Consider the following 23,760-nt stretch of genomic DNA (forward strand, 5'->3'; position numbering starts at 1 on the left):
TCCCCTTTTTAAATAAGCATACAACACTCAGGGATAATTTAGCTTTCTAATGATGAAAAAATTTTTGAAATTGATCCAGCCGTTCTTGAGTTATAAATGGTCTAACATTTATTTGAACTCTATTTTATATATATAGATTATTATATTTAAGTTTTAGTTAGGTACCTAGTGAAAAAATGTTATACAATTTTAACCAGTATTTTGACCCATGATTTCTGTTGAACCAATTTATTTGTACGCAATAATATCGCGCACCGGGTAAGGCAAGCTTTTAAAATTTACGCAATAACTCTAATAAAACAACGCTTTAAGTGCATTAGAGATATTATTCACATATTTAATGACTCGTAAATCCAAAAAAAAAAATAAGGAATTTTCTAGTTGACCATGTTATGGACTACACTCACATGGTATTATATTATATGCAAATGTTATCATAATATAATATGTATTAAATATCAAATTATAATGATATACAATACCTATGTAATATGTAATACTTACAACATACTTCAGTGTAGTTTTCATCTGCGCCGTCCAAAATGCCGAAACAATTTATACTATTATACTAAAGACGGGGTGTTGAAGTAGTATACAACAGTAGATTCATATTGTATCTGAAATTATTAACTTCGAACGTCGTCAACTTTCAACCACAGACTATAACTCATTACTATACCATACTGATACCACTATAGTAGCTAAAAATGCTGTTATCACCTACTTATTATGTATTTGTGCAATTATTATTAGGTATTAATTATGAAAATGTCGAATTTACGTATGTATATTATTTTTATTTATCATTATTATAACACAAAAGTATTTATGGCTTTTGAAAAATGTATTTATTTATTTTCATAAGCATATACCGCAGATTGGCATGATGAGGTAAGGTGATGGATGAGAAGATTAGTAAAAATAATAAATAATATATATAAATAATAAAAATAATCGTGTTTCAATATTATAACAACGACTTTCACCGATCGTTATTTCCACAATTACCTACACGACGAAAAAAATATACAAAGTAGGTATACAAATCAGAATGTGAACGAGTAGGTTTCGAGTTACTTAACACTGTCGTATAAAGATAATAGATCCTTGATAAGGGGTGAGAAAGATATGGGGTTTATGGCTATTTAAAATTGTTAGTAATTTACATTAATTTATTTATTTTTATAAAAATGGCCAGTGTATAATACCTACTAGATTCGATATTTAATCTCATTTTAAGAAATATTACCTTTAATACAAACATTTTAATAACTGAATAACTATTCGTTCAAATTATAGGTACTATAGGTACATAAACATAAAAAAAAATTATCCAGTAATTGACAGTAAACAAAAGGGGTAGGGTTCTATTTTGAAAAATTTCCACACGATACTCCTCGTGGTGTACACAAAATCTCTCGAATATGAAAAGTATAATAATATGGTCTGTAAGTACCTACCTATTTTTGAAAATTTCTAAAAATCAGAATTCGTTATCAAACGAAAAAAATGGGGGGGTGAGCGTGTTTGGCGAATCACCCCGTGTGTACAAATAAATAATAAATAAAACAGTTATGATGCGTGAGTATGGGCTAGGGGCCGAGCAAGTAGAGAGCAAACATGGCGAGATATGCACACTGTATATATAAGCACGTATGTAAATATATGATTATATTACTTGTTCAATCTGCACGTGTGTGATGATGTATATATATAATATTATACTTACCGGGCTCGTAGTGCACATACCCTTTCGTAGAATTGCAATAGTTATTAAACAGCTTGCGTACAGCCGTAGAGTGTAGACTGTAGGTAGACGTAATAATAATAATATATGGTATTGTTCGCCGTCGACTTTCGATTCGGCGGGACAACAATGAGCGACGACGTATTAAAAAAATAAAAAAAATTCGTAAAGGGACAAACCTCTCCCGAGTATACCCACCGGGCCGGCTACACCCACTCTCGAGCTCGGGAGGAGTCGTCGACACACGTTGCACTGGCGCGGGCGAGGGACCGCCAAAGGAAATCGGGAAAACAATATAATAACGTATTAATGCGTATTCACATTATACATACGCGTAGGTATTATTATTATGATGTCGGAGAATAGGGTCGTGAAATGAAAACACTTTTTGTACACAACAACATTTTTTTTTTTTTTTTTTACGTTTTATTCATATATTATGTTTAGCAGTTATTCGCTATATAATAACTTAATAATTATTTATATAATATTTGTCATCACTATATATATATTATATTTATGTACCATATATAGTAACGTTAACAACAATTACATATGTTGATACCTACACACGTGTTGGTTTATATTATCATAATAATAATTATACTGTATAAATAATTTTTCAGCAACAATCTAACTAATATTGACTCTTTTGACTATTTTTTTTTTTTTTTGGGGCGTAAGTACCGATATAATATTATTATACTGTATTTTTTTTTTTTTATACATAATTCCGTCGGATAAATAAATACACAATACGTATTACTAAATACTCCGCTCACCCCATCGATAATAATATTAATATATATATAGGTACTAACATAATATTTAGATTACAATTTATTTTTCACCTTACGTTTATGATCGTTTTGCGTTGTCACACACGCCTTTATCATTATTATTATTATTATTAATATAAGGTGCCGCGTAGTTCATAATAATATATTATATCGTATGCGTGTGTCTTATTATTTTATTTTTTTTTTATCGTTAAATTTAAAAACGCGTTTTTCCGATTAATACAAATATTATATAATATAATGTACGCGTTACACAATAATAATGCAATACTCACGGTACGTAAAGTTACTAAAATATATACATACATACACACGTATATATATAATTATTTTAATATAGGTAATAATTATTATTCGTATATATAAACCTACACGTTTAGATAGTTGCATATTTTAACAATAATAATGATAATAATAATAATAATAATAATAATATACACTACAATATACGTAAATAATAATAATAATAATATATATAATATCTCTGTCATCGTAACATACGATTATCGTGACAATATATTACTCGACGTAGACATCATAATATTATAAGTGCTGTGTAATGGCTGGGTATGTGTGTATAATATGTTTGTGTATGTTTGTGTCTGTATGTGTGTTTGTGTGTGTATTTGTGTATAGTTGATTTAAATCTTTCATATATAGTTATGTTATATACATGACACGATCGGTTATACACGGTTATAGTTACAATATAACAATAGTAATAATCATATAGGTAATAATAATAATAATAATAATAATAATAATAATAATAATCGTTAAAATTTTCGCAACAATTTTTTCGGAATGTACCTACGTTTCGACAGCATGTTTTTTTTTAAATATTACATTGTTTTTGAAACAAAATCGTGAATACAACATTATTTTATCACATATGAGATCTCGCGATTTGTGTAGGTAGTTTTTTTCAAATTTTTTTTTTATTCCATTATTATATTATCATAATGTTCTTGGCGCACCCGTACTTAGATAGTTATAATATATTACTATCAATATATTATTATTATAATATAGAATTATAAGTTATACAAAAATGAATTCATCAGATACAACATGAACACCCTGATTGTACTCCAAAATTTATATTTATTATTATTATTATTTAAATTGATTTAAACGCTAGTGTAAAAACGGAAATCTACGTATAGTTTACGAACATAATATATTACTATCTAACTCGGTTTGTAGTCTTCTGTACGCTGCTTGCTACATAATGTAGTATAAAAATTTCGGATGTACGGTTCATTTTGTTTTCAATTATTATTGTGTAATGTATAATATATTACATCGTTATAGGTATATTATGTGCTTTTTGGCAGGAAACTCTCCAAAACAGTGGCTCATTCGTCTTAACATACATATCGTTACATTATGGTCATCAATATAGTTATACTAGTTAAATAACAGTTATAACATTTTTATTTACTTGTTATAATATGGTACTTAAAAATTACTCGCACAACATGTATTATAATGTATTACAATAATATATTTTAATTTTAATCCTAAAAAAACACTAACGACTAATGATTTTTGTTTATAATTTTTTTTTTCGCTTTTTACGTTTTTTTAAATTTTTTTTCAATAACTCTATAATCATCATTATGTATTAACGTTGTAATAATTATATTATATGGTGCAAATTTAACCTAAATATTACAATGTACATAATTGTTTTTTTTTTTATTATTCAATAATAATAATAATTATGACTTAGCTCGTCTGGTACACGACCAGTGTAACTTACACGCTATGCTTACACGTTACACTTTGGTTTATCCTAGGCGATTATTATTCATCAATATTTATATAGTATAATTGTTTTATTTATATGTACACGCTTTTCGTTTTAATCGAACGTTTTTTTTCCTTTCGCTCTTTTCGTTATTAATAATTTGATATACATATATTATATAGACTATATATATATATATTTATATATAGTTATTAATTTTATATTCAATTTGTTTATTTTATAAAACTACTCGATGGCTACGATTCGGCCTACGCACGTTTCCCATCTAATTAATTAGTTGTGTTTTTATCAACAAAAAAACATTTACTACAATTTAGCACACTTTAATTTACATAGATTATATTATCCTTATATAATAAGTAGTAAAATAATATTAAATATTATTTTTATACTAGGGAGTCGTAAAAAAAAACCACCAACACGATTATTTTGCGGGTCGTTATATATATATATAACGTAATATATATATACAAAGAAACGAACAAAAAAATTGGTGATTTAAATCGGCAGACAAATGGTGGTGTGTGATGTGAGTGTATTGAGCACAGGAAATAATTTCGGTGGGGAGCACTCGAAGCGAAGATCTTAGTTTTGGATGAAAAAAATTTGTATTGTTAATATAATATATATGTTATATTATAATAACATAGAGCTATAGTGGACGTGATAATTTTCATTTAATTGGTATTGTTATTTTTGTTTTGCATTCAAAGGGACACGTTTCGATAATGATATTATGATATTATTATATAGTTATATACCAAAAAACTGACAAACATAACACAACAAAATATAATATTGTAATCGTATTACCTATAACATTCTATATAAAAATGAAAACAGCTCGCTATATAAAAATTATTATTTTCCTTTCCGTATAAATATTTACAAAAGTCAGATAAAACAGCAAAACGTAGCGAAATTATTACACATTGCGAAAAAAAAAATAATAGTAATAATAACTATATATTATTATGTAGGTAGTACGCGTTATGCCTATAGACTCGTATTATTACAAAATGAGCGAATTGATCGCTGTCGATAACATAATATTATATACTATTTACATACACACGCACATGCACACGTGCGCCTGTGTGTTTCTGTCGCGCGTGTGTGAGTGCGCAATAATAATAATATAATATAATAAAATAACATTCCGTTATATTATATTTATTTATATTATGCATATTAACACACTTTTGTTCTCTGGAGCCATCATATTATTAAAATTCATACAAAAATGCTTCATTAATATTATCGTTGTTCAAACAGGTGAAGTGAAAAGAAAAATAATAATAAATAAAAACATCAACAGAAATGTGCTGAACAAAAATATATCATTTTTTTTTTTTTTGTTTCAATGTATAAAAAAAAATTGTTTGGCAATCGATGTCCTACACTTTTTAATAATGCGCGGTCATTATCAGTAGGTATATTATAACATAATATTATAATTAAGTCATTATTAGTTACTTTTAATATTATTATTATTTTCGTTTTTTGAGCATATAAGCACAATTATTTATGTATATCATCCATCGTTAACTTGACTACTAAATATTTTATGACTAAATAATTTTTTTTTTCGTTTTTATGGTTTAATTATCGATTTTATTTTTTTTTTTTATCACAATTCTTCATCACTCGTGTCGATGATATGTTACGTTTTTTATTTGGTTAGCGATCTATTGTTTTTAAAAACCGAATGCAACCCATCGGGGGATTCGACACCGTACAAACGAATAATAATACATTAATATACCGGCCCGTATAATATAATATAATAATATATAATATTGATTTTTTTTTTTTTTTTTGGCGCCCCAAATGATTTATTTACAATTCGTTCGGTACACCGGCAGGGCTTTCGGGGTATTGTAAATTTGATTGGCTTGACTATGTGTGTAGCAGAAGGCGGAGTTTGGAAGAATTATCGTATCGCGTTTTTGGGCTCCAGAATTCAGTCGTCCTCAGACCAGCAGGCTTGGCGTAAGCCACTCTTCGTCGGCTATCTGCAAACCACATCAGTGCCCTTATATAGTATTACATCGTACGTGAATATGTGAATCAATATGTGTGTTAGTTATTTTTATTTTCCGTGTGTGTGTGTGGACTGTGTATGTGTTTTTTTGTGCGAGGAACTTGTACATAACCCGTGACTTTTGGGTCTATATTTTACTGTCGGGAGTCTAGCGATATCCACATTATTATTATCACACGACGTATAATAATATAAACGAGGACACGGCGACCGAACGACTGCAATGCATCGGCGACTGGTTAGGTTCAGCGCAATTGCGCGTTTTCAGATTTGAAAAAAATAATAAATAATACAGTTATCAATGATTCCACGATCCGAGTGATGAATATTTCGTTTGTCGAACGTCACGCGTGTAGGTGCAAGTAAAACGCCTCGAATAGATAATTTGGAATGGTTACAGAATAGCAGCAGCCACCGTGATGCGCATTACAGCTAACGAAAGCACAATACTATTGCAATCGTCGTCGTCGTCGTCGTCGTCGTCGTTGTCGTTGTCGGCAATATGATAAAATAATGTTATAACAGGTACGTATCAGGTGTGAGAGGGTCAAGCAGAAATCAAGTTCGTCGACAAATTATATCACAAGCACAATATACACGACGGAGGTGCGATTTTCTTTTGTTTTTTTTCTTTGGTGTGGTTGGATGGGGTTGGGGTGACACGAATCTATTTCCTGTGCAAACCTAATCACACTCAAATGCGTTCACACGACAGTTTGTCAGAACGGGATACGCGGGGTTTGCCGAATGTTCGCCTCGTAGCAGTATAAAAACAACTAAAATATACAAAATTATAAAAAAAAAAAATTCTACTAAAATAATTGTAATAAATAATAACGTTAAGAGCATTCTCGTCTACAAAATTAGCTAGATATATACGTTTCATCAAACTATGTGCATATCGAATTCGACAGATTCGAAAACAAAAAAACCATAATAGACAATTATAATTAATAATAATAGGTAATAATAATAATAATAATCTTATTGAATACCGGACGCGTACATTGAGTTTGCAATCGACCGGTATTGTATTTAATATAATAATAGCGTAAATAATAATAATAATAATAATAATAATAATAATAAAAAAAAAAAAACTAATTATAATAACGAAAGCGCGTGATAGGTGTGTCGGGGAGGATCTTACGAGGGATAGGTAGTGGCGTGTAGTGTGGGGGGGGGGGAGGTAGCGGGAGGTAAAAAAATTGCGCGTCTTCGTGTCCATTTAGACGTATTGGATTTTCGAAAAAAATCGATACAAAAAATATGCACGAGGTGAAAAATTGGACACTATTCGTTAGGGGTTTTGGCCAAGGGGATAGGGCGCGTAATACAATTTCGTGGGACGATAAGCGCCATCGAATCGGTCGGCTGTGGAGGCTGTGGATGCTGCAGCGATGGCGGCGGCGGCGGTGGAGGCTGCGGCTGTGGAGGCTGATCACGAGGTGGCCATTTTCAGTATGGATAGCTCGTTGGCCTCGTAACCACCGTGGTGCTGGTGGTGGAGGTGGTGATGGTGGTGGTGGAGGTGATCATACATGGGCCACGCGGACGCCTGCACCGGTGCGGGGTGTTGTTTTACCTGAAACTGGTGGAGCGTCGGATAAGCCGGTATCATGGCGGCGGCGGCGGGTGGCGGGGCCGGTGCCGGGGCCGACTGTTGGGCCGCTACGGCAGACGCGATCTGTTGGCCGGGCTGCAGGGCCCCTGGTTGAGTCCACGCGGTCGTCGCTCCCGTCGGCAGTGCTTGCATTCCCATCCGACTGCGAACACGAAAAGCGAAAATGCAAACAATTTTTTCAATTAGTCGTGTCAAAAAATGTTGGTTAACATATTTTACCGACGATTTAAATAGTACCCATAATGTTATATTGCGTATCACTAAAGTAATTAGGGATGATGGTAGTAATGTAGGTAGTCTTTTAACATATAATAATATACATTTTAACTACGAATAATGTAAACTAAAAATATTCTTATAAGTATCAAATTAATTTATTTTTGTACTAGAGATCTTTTTGTTATTCTACAATCCTATATAATTAAACGAGTATCGTTTTTTAACAGTATTACAGTTATTGTTGGCAATTTTCATTTTGATGGAAATCAGTAACAAGCTAACAGAAAACGCACTCAAGCCAAACAAGTATAAAAAAAATACAATTTCACCACGGTGACACTTCCTGATTACACGCAAATAACCACCATTATTCTTATTTTATCTTAGTCTCTGATTATAATTGACTACACGGCTATTCTTCGTACACCACTAAGCACATAGTATATATACAGAAAGAATAAATTAAGGTGGAGGGGGTTAGTAAGAAAAACAATTTTTAATTAATTTTATATGGCCATGTCGAAAAGAAAATATTTTACGAGATCATTTCTGGATGATGGCTGGGGTGGGGGCGGTTGGAATCATCAACCAGTCATAGATTCCTTATAAAATAATGTTACAGATAACTAGGAATTTAACGAGTGTAAGTAACCACATCTCATTCAAAAGGTTTTATTGGTCGACAAAAATTCCACAATAGTGTATTATAATAGATGTATCAAATACCTATGTTGTACCATAATATATAAATACTAATATTGATAAATATCAAGTGATATTATTTAACTATTTTAAAACCTACAGTTTTTCTACCTATCATGTGAAAAAACAGTTTGTTAAATCTAAACGCTGATATCAGTCGGTGGTCGAAGGATTACGTATGAATCATACCAATTAAAATAATGTGGAGCTGACGACGTAGACTTGAAATACTGATTGTGATTATTTCCTAGCTTATTTGTAGCTTTGTATTATACTACCAATCTAGTTTATTTCATGTACCTCGGATAACACTAGGACGGTATAATATTATTTAGTGGAAAAATAATCATTTTTGTATTTAAGGTGTCCCAACAAATTAGTCTCGAAAGTGCAGAAATTAAGTCATAATACGTGTAATATGCTGTAAACGGTGAACCACACAACAAGATTCGGTTCGATCAAAGAATTTTTTTCAAGACAGCCCAAAATACATTTTTTTACAGTATTTTGACACGTTCTAAACACCGTTTTTTTTTTTTTTTTATGAAGTCGATAATTATTTAATTTTAATATTCTTGCAGTGTACTTATATTGTAATAATATTATGTTTTTGGAACAGATAGAGCATTTTCGCAAGACACGTTTTCATTGATATTAATTTTATTACGTCCAAGTGCTGTTCAAGCAATTGATTTAAATTGAATAGAAAAAATAAAATATAACGCAATGCGACAATTAAAACGAGTGAAATACCATTGAACGTGTTCATTGAACAGTGGAATACGCAGTTTCACATTTAATGTATTTACATTTGGGAAACTCCACCTTGGTACCGGCTACTTTTCATACATTTTACTCTTATTGAAAAATAAAAATATTAATCATATTATTTTTCAACAAAAAAAAATTCGAATTCAATCAGTACACACTACATTTCAATGGTTAATCTGATCGGATTTTAAAATGTTTTTATTTCCGTCTTTTACGTACAAATGCAATTTTCGAATTTATTACAATGGAGGTAGGTGGTAATTCGGTCATCCAAAGTTATGTATTTGTTTGTCAGTAGCAGGCAAGAGTTCGGATTATAAATATAAATATTATTATAAATATCCGGGATCTTGAAAGTTAATGTATATGTTATGCATTTGTATAGCACGCGAACAAATATATTTGAAAAATAACCACAATAATAGTCGTGTCGGATTAAGAAAATAAAAAAATTGAGCAACTCCGTAGAGTGGCGCTTATACCATATAGTTAAACGATTGTACAATTATACGATTTTCTACGGTGCTGCAGAATTAGTCACATAACAATAAGAGTTTTGCTCGAAATTCACAAAACCCGACACGTTGTTAATAGGTACCTATACCGATTACCCTGTTCTATCTAGTGTTATAATTTACAACTATCGTCGCCGCTGACTTACCCGAGATAACCTTGTTGGTAGCCGAACTGTCCGTACGTGTAACCTTGGACGCCCTGCAAGAATTGGCCCTGGAGTTGTGTGGCCGGATAGCTCTGCGGGTACCAGTAACCGAGTTGCTGGCCGTACGCCGCGGCGGTGTACGGGAACTGTGTGCTGCTGAGTGCCGCCTGAAACGTCAAAAAAAAAAGGGCCGCAGGGTGGAAATTAGTCAGCGTCGAGTCGATTCGGAATAACGGGAAGTTTCACACGGAAACCATGGAGGTCCGCGGCGGTCCGGAACTTACCTGCGACGAGCACACTTGCGACGCGTTTTGCGACACGATCGGTTCACCGGACTCTTTGCCCCACGAACACTTGACCGGCTGGCCGTTGATGTCCGAATTGTGGACAGCCACTATAGCATGAGTGGCCGACTCCTTGGTGGCGAATCTGGAACATCCGACAAGGCGGAAAGCGGTTTTTGTTTAAAACGTCCGTACACAGTGGTGCGCGGATGTCGGAGATACATTTTTAATCCGACCGGGTCGCTTAAATATTGAGGACAAACGGTCCGCAGGTCCTGGCCCCTAACACGGTTTCTCGAAAATGGTTGCCCGAAAACAAGGTATATGCTTAATAATAGATGCACACACATTCGACAAAATACGCGCGCTCTTGTTTGCGTGCGAGTATATAGTCGAGTCGTCGGGGATGCATTCTTAATCCGTTTACAATTGGCTGGGAAAGAGGCCGCCGCCGCGCAGTCCATGGGGAAGTGCAGGAAACCGTCCGACACAATCTTTCTCTCTACCTACCCTTTCTACTGCCTCTCACCCTCCACTCACTCCGACCACCTCCGACGACGCTTCACTACCGCCGTCAAAGGTATTGGGTCGTTTCGGATGTACGCTCATGTATTATATATATATATTATAGCCGGTATGTGTGCAGAGTATTATATATGTATATAACGTGTATGTATATATAGGTATATAATATGTATGGTATATGTATATAATATATATATATATATATATATTCCGACTGGTAAACACAGTCCGACCTAGCCGTATACCACTACTAACTGTAAACAAGGTAACGAACTTTATTAGCTCGGCACGTATCCACTGATGCCGAAGTCTTGGAGCGAATGAATATTTTAAGGTTCTAAGTAGCCAGCGGGCCGGAACTCCGGCGGGGCCGACGAGAGAAAACAAACATTCCGTTTCACAACGTTAAGACATTATGGAAACAAAAACCCGGTCGTCCCTCGAAATTTTCCGACGAAATTAGTGTATGTCGATTTTGTTATTTCTGTCGCAGTATATTATTATGTTATAACGATAATTTAATATAATGTATGGGGGAATCGGAATGACGAAGGTGACGACGACGACGACGTGCATTACGCTAGCGTGGGTATATATTGTTTATTTTATTATTACTGTTATTATTATTATTCGTCTGCACCTCTGAAATCTCGTGTCCCGCGTAATGATTTGAGGACGGCCAAAACGATTTATTGCCGGCCGATTTCACGGGTTGGATGTCGCGCAGGACGACGCATAAAACTTTACGCATTAAATACGCGAGGACGACCGGCGGCGGGTCGCTATAAAATCCAAATTCAGTTTTTCCCGATGTCTCATAAGTAATTCAGACGGGCGGGCGACTGGGTCTAAAAATATGGTTTTATGGAGATACCGTTCCTGGGGTCTGTGCACGCGGCGAGGTCAAAGGAAACCGCGGATCATCCCACAGGAATTGTTCGGGATTGAACGAACCTGGTGTTTCGGTAAGCATGGTACATTATATAATGCGTCTCTATAGCCGGAGGAGTAATACGAGCGATACACCGCCGTTTTGTTTTAGTATATTTGACGGGTATTTAACTTGTTCGATACAATACGTTTATTAGCGTATAATCCGATTACACTATTGTTCAGAAATTATCCTTTCAAATCAGTGCTGCTCGTAGGTCGTGTATATAACGACGTAACTACTAACTATTATATTATATTATGTACTTAAAATACACGTTATATTATATTATTATACAGTGTACGAATTCAGAAGTTTTAAATTTTGATCTATATATAGATATAAGTAACATTAATTACTATAATATTATGTAAAACGTTTTATATGCAAATAACAATAACATTATGATTATGGAAAGTCTAAAATATGTACAGCTATAAAAAACAAGATTCACTGTCAACAAACAAAGATCATCTCAATTTTTATAAAAAATATTTATACACGTTATGTATATATTATAATATGTAAATATTATACTATGTAATGTGTAAAAGTATCTATGTTAATATTAAATGCTTATCATAATTGTAAACATACGAATTATCTCATAAATTGCGCGCAAAATGGAAATAACGAAAAAGTCATCGTAAAAAAAAATCAATACTCACAAAGTGCTGTTCGCTTTCGGGATTAATTTTATTGTTTGTTCGCATATGCAAATAAGAAACAGAGCAACGGGACTATAATAACTATTATAATGACGGCCGAACAAACGTCACGCGTATTATTTTATGTTATTTTAACGTAGTAGGTTTAACGTACCCTATATAGATTATAGACGCCTACTAATATTATAATATTGCACAGTGAAATACCACCAAATTAGTGGAGAAATCGTGAGCCATCGATCTGTCGAAGATAAAAATAAGATCCCAAAAAGTGAACGATTCACGCATTTTGGTGATGGGATTTTGAATTTGAGAATAACATTGCACGCCATATCAATATATCATATACCTACTATACAGTATATTATTAAGACAATGTGAAATAATTTCGACGCAAAATCCGGTTGTACACGTGGACGTCCCGCGTCGGCCTTTGCAGGGGTAGGTCTCCGTGGCGGAACGATTATATGGCTCACACACACCTACACACGTTTATATATTTGTTTGCGTGTGTGTCTAGTAACGCTGGGGACGACGGGTCTTGGGCGGGAAACGCTGATAATTTATGTATTCGAGGTTGGAATGATGCCGAGCGTACGGGTTAATGATTTACCAGTAATATTGTGAATATGGACCAAACTACTAAAGTACCGCCCACCCGCCTTTCAATGGACGCACAACACACGTGAAACACACGCACGCGCGCACACACACACATATATATATATATATATATATATGTTATAAGTGCTGTTCATTACAATTTGGGAACGACAAAAACCACTGTCTTCCGCGGCAGTGGTCGAATACCTGCGGTGGTGGTGGTGGTGGTGGTGGTGGATGTGGTGGAGGTAGTAAAAGTGGAGGCGGTCGGTACATTAGGATATCCGTCGTCGTGTTTTCGCCGAGTGCACACGCGTACACTTGCGCACACACGAACGCGAGGTACCCTACCTATACACAGGGCGTTTGAATAATTAAATCATGTTACTAGTGAAATCGGAGCGACCTGCCGTTCCGATTCGGTTGAAATCCGATTACCCGCCGAAGCATTTCGTGTGTCCTTTCATTTATTTATTTTTTTTCTATCCGTGAAGATCGATACTGGGACCCGTCTTTATTTTGGTTGACAATCTCCGGCGTCCGACGAATGAAAAATTAAACCGAAAAAATTGATAGTTTCGGAATTGTTTCCACTAAACGACCATCTATAATATTATGCACATCGTACGTGCGCGGTGTCTGCCCCATCACCTTGCGCAAAACGTGGTTCCAAATAATACCAAAAAAAATTGCAAATAAATTTCAAATTATTGCAAAAACATTTTTAGGACTGTCAAATAAAATTTTAGCTTAGATGAGTTTCGGGCGACCCGATCGGATCGGCGCGGTGCCGCTGTGTATTAATTTGTTCATAAACGTATCTCTGTACTCATTATAATACAATACAATATTGTTTACAATGCCTTACATTTTACTGGCATTGTGCGTATAATAATATTATCACAACTATGGCGTCGTCGACTTACCGGACGAATGCGTAACCCTTGTCTTTGAACACTCGTATTTCTTGGATGTTGCCGAATGGAGCGAACGTCTTCTGCACCAGCTCGTCGGTGAGTCCGCTGGTCAGTCCACCGCAGTAAACAGTGCAGTTGGTAGGGCTCGACTGGTTGTACACTTCGTCGAACGTCAGCGGTTTGGTGTTGGCTGAAACGAAATGCAAGAAATCATTATTGTAGAACCGCCATCAATACAAACGATTGAAACATAATTATTATCATAAGTTCGATCGGTCCATATTTTCAATTTATTATTATGACGGGAAAAAAACCTATTTTTTACGACTCGTCCAGGTAGGTATAAAAAACTAAATAAAACGCACGCGAGTCGTGAACTTCCGAAGTCGAGGAGACGCGACATCCATCGGTATCGTTTATCGTTGTGTTGTTTTACGCTGCACTATTATAATTATGCGTGTTGGCTATTATTACACACTCATCGCAATAGTATATTATAATACACAGCGCGCGCTAGACACGGAGAAAGCGCGTTTGTCTATATTAGAGTTACTTTAATATAATATTGCTGTAATTATTATTGTGTGTGTGCACGTGTACGGCGTTATTGTTCCGGGCATAACTTCGACCCCCTAACCCTCCGCACGACTGTGTGTGTGATGTTAAACTTGGTTCGGACTCGCAGCTCAGATTCCACACAACTCGCGTATACCTAACAAACCTCCCCCGTATTCGGGAACATGCGGGCGTTGACAATTACGTCAAAACTTGCTAGACAATAGACGGGCGCATTTATATTATATATATACACACACGGTATGTATATAAACGTACAGTTGGCGCAGTTCTTGGCGAGAATTCTCATTTCGATAGTGTTTCCAAGTCAAACATAGTTGGGAGAAGAATAGTTTCGGCGGAGCAAACGTCAATCAATGACACGCCGGAAAATTGTTTCGTTTCTCGTTGCAGCGCGGACCGCCGACGTAGCCGTTTGATTTACTATTATTTGCTATTTTGAAAAAATTAACCGATTCAAAACTATTAATCGTAATAATATAGACCCTATTATTAACTTTAAACTTAAATTAATCGGTGGTATAGCGTATTTGTGATTTGCGAAACATTAACGATACACTGAAACTATTAAAAAATACCGTTTTGAACCGCATCAGTGTATGGTGTTACCCGTCTTAGAGCAAGACGTGTACCTACATTATATTATTACGACCTCGTTCCGTCCGTCAAGAAAAGAGACTGCAACGGCCGGCTGGAGGACGTAGCCAGGGCAGATTATTAATTCGAGGGCCAGCAGACTCTCCATCGAGAAGCACGTGCGTATATTTTGTAGGTGATGCGTATGCCAGTATAAACCATTGTGTTTGAGACGGGAGGTAATTTCACTGTCATCTTTCCTTGGATAAGTGTGTGTGTATGTGTGTGTTTGTGTAATGTTTACTCGTGGCCGGAACGCAATACATTAATATGACGTGATGTTGTCGGATGTCAATTATTATTCTTGGAACTTCACGAATTCACGCATTACTAAGGAACTTGCATGATACTCAAAATCTTAATCGACGCAAATTTTGAATTCGTTACATACCACTTTAGTAACTCAATCTTAGAAATGTATGATTTATATTTATTATCTTAAATATAGTTAAATAAGTGATTTCGATACGTTTTATGTGATACAAATAAGCGTTTATGTATTATCAGGTTGCAGCCTAGGTATACATGATGCATAATATGTTTAGTATTACATTTTGATTTTGTAATGTGCAGATTAATATTTCGAACATATTTAATGTATATTAATCTGCATTACACAGTTAAGACTTATAATTATTATAAGTAGGTAGGCATCAAGGTATCTTATTACAATACTTGAGAGCCAATTATGGCGTTTAGGTACCTATATAAACACAATTAATATTAATATTTTGTGAATAGGTTATAGGTAGGTATATAAACTAAATAAAAAATTTAATTTTAAACGAGCCTTCAAGCGTCCCTGTGTTCATCTAGGTTGTGAATATCTACAACGGATTAAATATATTCTATTTATTACTGTTTATATATTTAAATAGTTTAAGACATTTTCGTGACATGTAATAATGTGTATGACCAATGCACATATTTCATTGTTTTTTAGAGCATAAAGCTCCGAGGTCTGAATTATTATTTATTTATACAATACTACTGATATGTAAGGGTAGTGACATTTGCCGTGGGCAACGAGGTGAAATCGAATCCACCGATTGCGGCGACCACGTACGTATACGTCCTACATACATATTACACGCAGGCAATATGCATGCGGCGTATAATAATGTACAATCGACCAGCCCTTGCGGTCTACAGTGTATATAGAGACAGTATACTGCAGTGGCGCACTGAGATATTGTCCCGACGACGAGCGAGTCGACAATAAAAGTTTTATTTACATTAAACAAAGTGTACTCGGACACGCAACCAATTAGCAAATTGTCCGTGCGTAATGGCGGTTTCCTCCGGCGAATTATCCACACGAATGGAAATGCTCTGACAAACTTTCTCGGCGCATTTGGCAAGTATTCTGCTCCTTCATCTTTAAGTTTTCAAGTGGTCGGGGCTGGGGGCCCGTCACTGTTTTTCTGCCGCCTCTTCCTCCATCTCATCCTTCTCCGCCACTACTACACCGATCTGATTCACTATGTATATATATTATATATACATATATAAATATATACGCGGCCGCTGCGCGAAAATCCCCGCTAATGTTATAGTGTATATAATCATTTTCCGTCGCGGGGGGTTTTCACCGTCTCACTCTTTCTCCTCCTCCAATATATTATGTGTATATATATATATTTATATTTTGTTTTAGGAAATAAATGTTGTTTTTTTCCGCGATCCCCGCTACGGCCACCATATAATTTCCAAAGATTTATGAGGTCGTAAAACTTCGGGGGGTTCTTTAACTCAAAAATTCAAATTCCACCGGGGATACAACGATGAAAAACCAACTACGGCAAAAAATATACACACACATACGAATAACGTATACACACGCATATTTGGGCGCGCGTACGATTTTCTTTTCTCTTTACAATTTTTATCTTTTGTACGTTTGCCAGAGATGATCACGAAAAAAAAAAAACCACAAGAACGGCGATGATGAAATAATTGATTTTTCATATATTTTGTTTGTTTTTTTTTTACGTTCCTTTCGCGAGCCGACACTATGCTGTAGCAATCAGTTATAACAATATTCTCGGAAAAACAATCGATTTGCGTGTGAATAGAAATTAAAAAAAAAAGTAAAATAAATTTGGAATATCATAAATTGTATATAACATACATATTTGGTTTATGTTTACGCCTGCGTCTAGATGAAATTGATATATATATATATTAAAAATAAAAAGTAATAATAATAATAATACAATGATGATGTGGTGGTATAGGTACGTATACCTACGTCACGTCACGCTTCTGGGAAAACTGCTCGAGGGAGGGCAAGACGGTCTCGAGGGAAATTTTGAATTAATTCGAATGCATAATTCATATGCCCGTGGCAGAACGCGCGCGGGCACTGGAGCAGTGTTATGATAAATTCCGTTGCTAATTTAATGCGTTTTAGATACATTACATATTGATGCTGTTTTCAATACGATATTCCGGCAGCGATATTGATATGTATATATAATGAAATCTGAGAGCATTATATATCATATAATATAATATGTGTATGCATATATATAGGTATACTTATACTAACGCCGCGACTGTGCCGAATTAACCGCTACACATTGACACGTCTTCACCGCACGCGTCGATGAGTTACTATATGTACACGGTTTCCGTCGGGGGGGGGGGGGGTGCCGCGGATAGACGAACGGCAGTGTACGAAAACTTTGAAAATATAATACTGTTTAGCAAACTCCGTCTCGACACCGATTTAACACGACCGAAACGCTCGACGCGCGTTTTAATTGCTGTATAATATATAGGTATATAATGTGTACAAATAACTGCAATATTATACTGGATCGCGAGTATTCCGCGCCGAAGTGTAATTTTATCGGAAGAGTTTTCTCCTCAAACTCGCGTGAAATACGCGCCCATATAAATTCGATCGTTTGTTAATGTCAATTACACCTCCCGAATGTGTTGTTGTTGTTATTATTATTATTATTTGATTATTATTATTATTATTATTATTATTATTATTATTATTATTATTATCTGTTCTCGTGTATAGCGGCAGCCGGAAAAAAACCTCTAACAAAATTAATAAATACACCCCGGCCAAATAGCCCATGGAAAGGAAATCCTCGGAAATAAAAGTCCACGCGAGAGCCATAATATGATAATATTGTACCAACTATAATATAATAATATTTTGTTATACTCTCTGGTTTCTATACTATACCTATACTTATTACTTGCAAGTAGTTTTACATTAATTGTCCAATGGACATTATGCAGTACCTATACTTTTCAATAAATTCCATTTATATTGCCCGATACCTACTATTCATAACAAAATATGTTGACGTTTTGGATAAGTATGGAATGCATTTGAATTTCTGCTTGACGTGGTTCGTGTGACCGAGGGAAGCCACGTTTATAGGTATCATCGAATACATTTTAGTATTCTCTTGTTTTATGTATCTTAGTATTGTTATATAAGTCTAAAGTTAAAAACTACATTTTTAAACGATTATTATTACGTCTCCGTCATCATTTTATATAGTTCCCGATCTGTTTTTGAATTATTGTAATTATTCTACTATGAAACCGTAAAATAAATATAGACTCGGCTCGGAAACAAAATATTAGTGTTTTGATTATTGAATTATTTGAATATTTGAATATCGAATGTCATGCAATCATGGTGGTTGTAGGTATACTGTAGTATTGTATTGTACGTATGTGGTACTTTATTCAACGAAATTATATTACGATATTATATATTATTTATTGAATGCGTCCAAGTCCGCTGCATAATACTATAATTTATTATTTGGCAGCAACGATAAACGATCGATATATCAATATTATATTGTAGGTATAATATGGCAGCCACTGAAGGTGCCAAATCACGGGCGTATTTCAAACTATTATTATAATGCGCGGACGGCGTACGGCCCGATTAAACGAAAATTAGTTTGCTATATTAATACAGTCTTATCGTCATGTACAACTTACAGCAAGTAGTCGATACACGGACATCGTGGGCGGACGTAGGTGCCCGTATATATAGATTATAGGTATATAAGTATAACACCGTTGTCGAACTGGGCGTGCAGTTTGTATACTGGGCTTTGTTCGTGAATAATTGAACTTTAGAGCGAATTACATCGGCCCGCATCAAGATAATATAAAAGTTGGTTTTTGTTTACATTTTCGAGAGTAAAAATAAAGGTTCAATTTACATATTATGGGTGTTATATACTTCCCCCCCCCCCCCTATCGGTACACCCGCCGCCGCGGCTGTGCGCGGGCAAAGGCTATATTATAATGACCGCTGCTGCAGGAGTACGTATATATTATTATAATATAGAACGTTGGGTTAAATAAGATTTTCCTTTTACTGCGCTCGCAGTTGTACCTACGCATTACACGTGGATATTTAAATCGTAACATTCCGATAGTAATCCCCGTTAAATTTATTGCACAGTCGGATAGTTTTAAAAACACATTTTTAATTCATTCACATAACAATATATGCACGGTAAATGAGTACCACGGTGAGCTTAAATCGAACACGCCCGCGTATCGAGGGTTTTTACCATATTATAACATCGTTTTAACGACAGAGAAAGTAGATGCCTACTGTATTATAATACCGACGAAGTTTTGTATTGGTCCCAAAAAAACACCTCAGCAACAACAACTGGTGAGCGTGTACCTACCAATATTGGCGCTTAATTATTTCCGGGTTTAAATATTTTAAAATCGTCGATTAACAAGTGTATCATTGACAAAACGTCATTAATCAAAAACACCATGCTATACACAGACCCCCCTCCCTGGTCGATCGCCGATGACGGTCGTAGGTACCTATATACATCCGGTCCGGTGGGCGTTTAATTATCAGTGTACGTTTTTGAAATATCGTTACTTAACAAAGTCTCATCAATCTAATTAACGCACCGTTGTTGTACCTTTCCCAACATTAATCCATTAAATCGGGGTAGTATCTGGATACGTGCATATATACCCGGCGTGATACGAGTTGAATGATCGAAATATTTCGCGACTGTTAGCGGGTCGCCGGAGAACCTGCAGCGACGATATTATAATATTATTAACCCATGACGGCAAGGGGGGAAATGTGACTTAAATATAATATATTAATATGAGATATAAGATGGAGCGGCTCATCGTCGACCGTCGTACAGGCAAAAATCAATCAAAAAAAATGTGATAACTAAATTGTGACCCGTTCACACTCACTCTGTATTCATCAAAATCCATACAAAAATCATTGTGTATGAGTATAATGATATTAGGTAGGTAAAAGTAAATTACTGTGATATTTTTTGCAAGTGAATTTACAATGTTATTTGAGTTAATGCTATTATTGAATACGTCTTTCTCAATGTATATAGAAAAGATAAAAAAAAAAACAAGAGTAAATCCATGATATTTTATCTCAATAAGTACATTTTTAACCACCACGCGGGACTGAACGAATATTTACACGAACCTGAAGAACAGATAATTATGGGATTACTTGCTAAATACGAGATGAAGTATTCTCAAATATTGAAATATTCTATTGGAAAATAAATTGTAATAAAATGTTAAGAATATAGTGCCACATGAAAAACAATTATTAATATATTTTCTCAAATTTTTATAACATTAATATTTATGTTTAGTAATGAATTGTATGAAAAATTGCAAAAGAAATTGGAAATATAGTACTTTCTTTATATAAGGACTTGTGATGAGAACTTACTTAAAATCTTCTTGCCCGCTCCTTAGACTTTGCTATACCTCCCTGATCCTCCCTTCACATCCATTATCCTCCATGTACATACCTTAATCTAAGAATTAATTGTAGGTATGACACGAAAGATAGAAATAAAAACGTAAAGATTATTATCACACAACAATGTATTTCAGGTACTTCCTTATAAAATGGATTCATTCAATTTTTTATAAACTGATTTGGTTTATAGATAAATTTAAATAAAATATTGTAAGTTATGATTTTATCGAAATTGCATTGATCCCAAATTTTATTTGTGTAGGGTCAATTATTTCAGTTTCCATATAGGTTATACGGGTTACGTTCTATTTTTATGCTTGCATTCCCCGGATTATAACAAATGGGCATGAAATTATATGATCTACTATAAAATCTCATATTATTTTGCAGTGCAACCTTGAAAAGCACGTACTAATTTTAAAATGTACCTCCTCCCCGGAAACCATCACCTCAAATGCAGCGTATTTAGGTCAAAACCGTGTATGAGCATAATATGTAGGACGAGAACAAACAAAAAATTCCACGAGTGCCAAAGGTTCTTCTGTACATCGTTACACCCGGAAAATGCTATAATGTTGTGTGTCTAACGTGCAACCTCGAAAGTGCACTCGCGATTGTTATACGGAAATCGATTAAGTTAAAACCGTAAGATGACTGCGTGCAGTGCACATAATATTATAACTGTTGTCCAAATATAGATACGCAATAGGAAACTGCATTATACAGGTACACATAATAATATTATATAAAAAAAAAAAAAAAAATAATATTATTATTGTGTTATAATGTAATACCTACCCCTGTATTTATTGCGACTCGTTTCAGAAACGTGTTAATCGGATTCGTGAAAGACTTGCTTGTCGTTATATTTTATTCACCGTACGTATTCTGTCTCGATCATAATCCGAATAAACGCAAACGCACCGATGCAAATCTATATTCATTGGCATTAGGCGACATTTTTCCCGCCGTACATTATGTGATATTTATAGTAATTCCATTTAAAAAGGATTGACGCAATAATACATACTTATAGTGTGATCTGTGTATTGAATTAATGTCTTAAGCAAGATTAAAACTCGATCCCGGATAACGGGTTTCTGTAAAAACACCTTTTTGCGCGTGTTCGCATTGTACATTTTAGAATAATATAATGAAGGTAAGTACTTAAAACCAAATATATGCCTACGGGATGGGCGATTTCGTACCCGTCGAAGTCGACGGTATTACCTCTCACTCTAGTGTTACCGATATTTATATATATAGTATATAAACGTTGGTAGTTTGGCACGTTTTTTGTTTGTCATTATGTGCGTACATAATAATATGTTAATACAATAGGCACCTGCATTCAGCTGAGTGATTCGCGGGCTGCAGCAGTGGAGGCGAGATGCGATTAAATAAAAACGAACGGTAAACGTCCGGAAAATCCAAATCCCCGGGGATAACGATTTTCGCTCATCCGACAAATATGCCGCGGAAAAATATTTATTTCAAAAAGTGAGCGGCGGCGGCGTGGTTTTAAACCTCTTTCAGGGCTGGCTGGTCGAAATAATCCAATCGGCGTAAGTCTCCGAAGCGTCGTAAGCGTCTCGTCTTATTGGATCGATCCCCTGCCCTTAACCATGTCCACCTCCCCCCCTCCCATCCACCACCCACCCCACCGTTGTTTTGGCATCCCCGAATTTGATATTTTGTTAAAACCCCGCGACAAGACCGTACGGCTAGGCAGACCTATATATAATATACTATAGGCGTATATATACACGCGGCAATCGATACCCTGAGCAAGCATACTACATAATATAGGTACATGATGGCTGCGTGTTTGTTATTGGTTTTGGCGAGGTGACGGGGTAGCGAATGTGAGTGGCGGTATGGGAGGGGGGGGAGTTGGCAGTATCAAAAGTCGTGTTTGCGACGACCAATAAACGGTGAACGATGATAATATAATAATAATAATATGCTGTAAATTGATATTTTTTCGATTTCAATAAATGTTTTTATATTTCTATTTATCCGAAGACGACAGGAAATGGCGCATTCAACGATAATATAATTTCCACGTCAAACGGCGCATATCGAAATCAAATAGTGTATACGAAATGTTTTTTTAAATATCTCCTGAAAGCCTGTCGCGGTATATTGCCACGCGTATAGCGTACCTATACCGACCTATATATTATAATATGTATAGGTACATATTATACATATTATATAGGACGATTGGAACAGCCATGTTATAATAATATATTGGAATGGGTATTGAAGAGTTCATATTTATATCAAAACGCGTACCTATATACTATATAATATACAATATATTATATACTAATGTATTATTATTATACGTTAAAAAAAAAACCACCGTACTTATTCTTGTAAGACGTTGTTCGTTATTCACAGAACCGTACATGTAGTGAAGCGAAAAAAAGCGTATAATATACAATATTATTATTGTACAAACACAATTTTATTATTTGTGAAGGATTTGTCAATATA

At 34.8% G+C, this 23,760-nt stretch overlaps 1 protein-coding gene across 4 annotated transcripts in view; it reads right to left on the reverse strand.

Annotated features, from left to right (window-relative positions):
• Positions 1-2,453: 2,453 nt before the first annotated feature.
• Positions 2,454-23,760, reverse strand: part of LOC132943749 (nucleolysin TIAR) — a 356,895-nt gene continuing 335,588 nt past the window's right edge. For 3 of the 4 annotated variants that reach the window (XM_061012833.1, XM_061012832.1, XM_061012835.1), the window contains 4 exons: positions 14,280-14,460; positions 10,627-10,771; positions 10,343-10,509; positions 2,454-8,131 (listed from right to left, as the gene is read on the reverse strand). In XM_061012833.1, coding sequence (XP_060868816.1) covers positions 7,807-8,131; positions 10,343-10,509; positions 10,627-10,771; positions 14,280-14,460 — 818 coding nt within the window. In that variant the 3' untranslated portion in view covers positions 2,454-7,806. The remainder of the gene's footprint in view (positions 8,132-10,342; positions 10,510-10,626; positions 10,772-14,279; positions 14,461-23,760) is intronic. The other variant, XM_061012834.1, reaches the window with a different exon arrangement.

This window comes from Metopolophium dirhodum, chromosome 4, assembly GCF_019925205.1.
Source record: "Metopolophium dirhodum isolate CAU chromosome 4, ASM1992520v1, whole genome shotgun sequence".
Taxonomy (NCBI): domain Eukaryota; kingdom Metazoa; phylum Arthropoda; class Insecta; order Hemiptera; family Aphididae; genus Metopolophium; species Metopolophium dirhodum.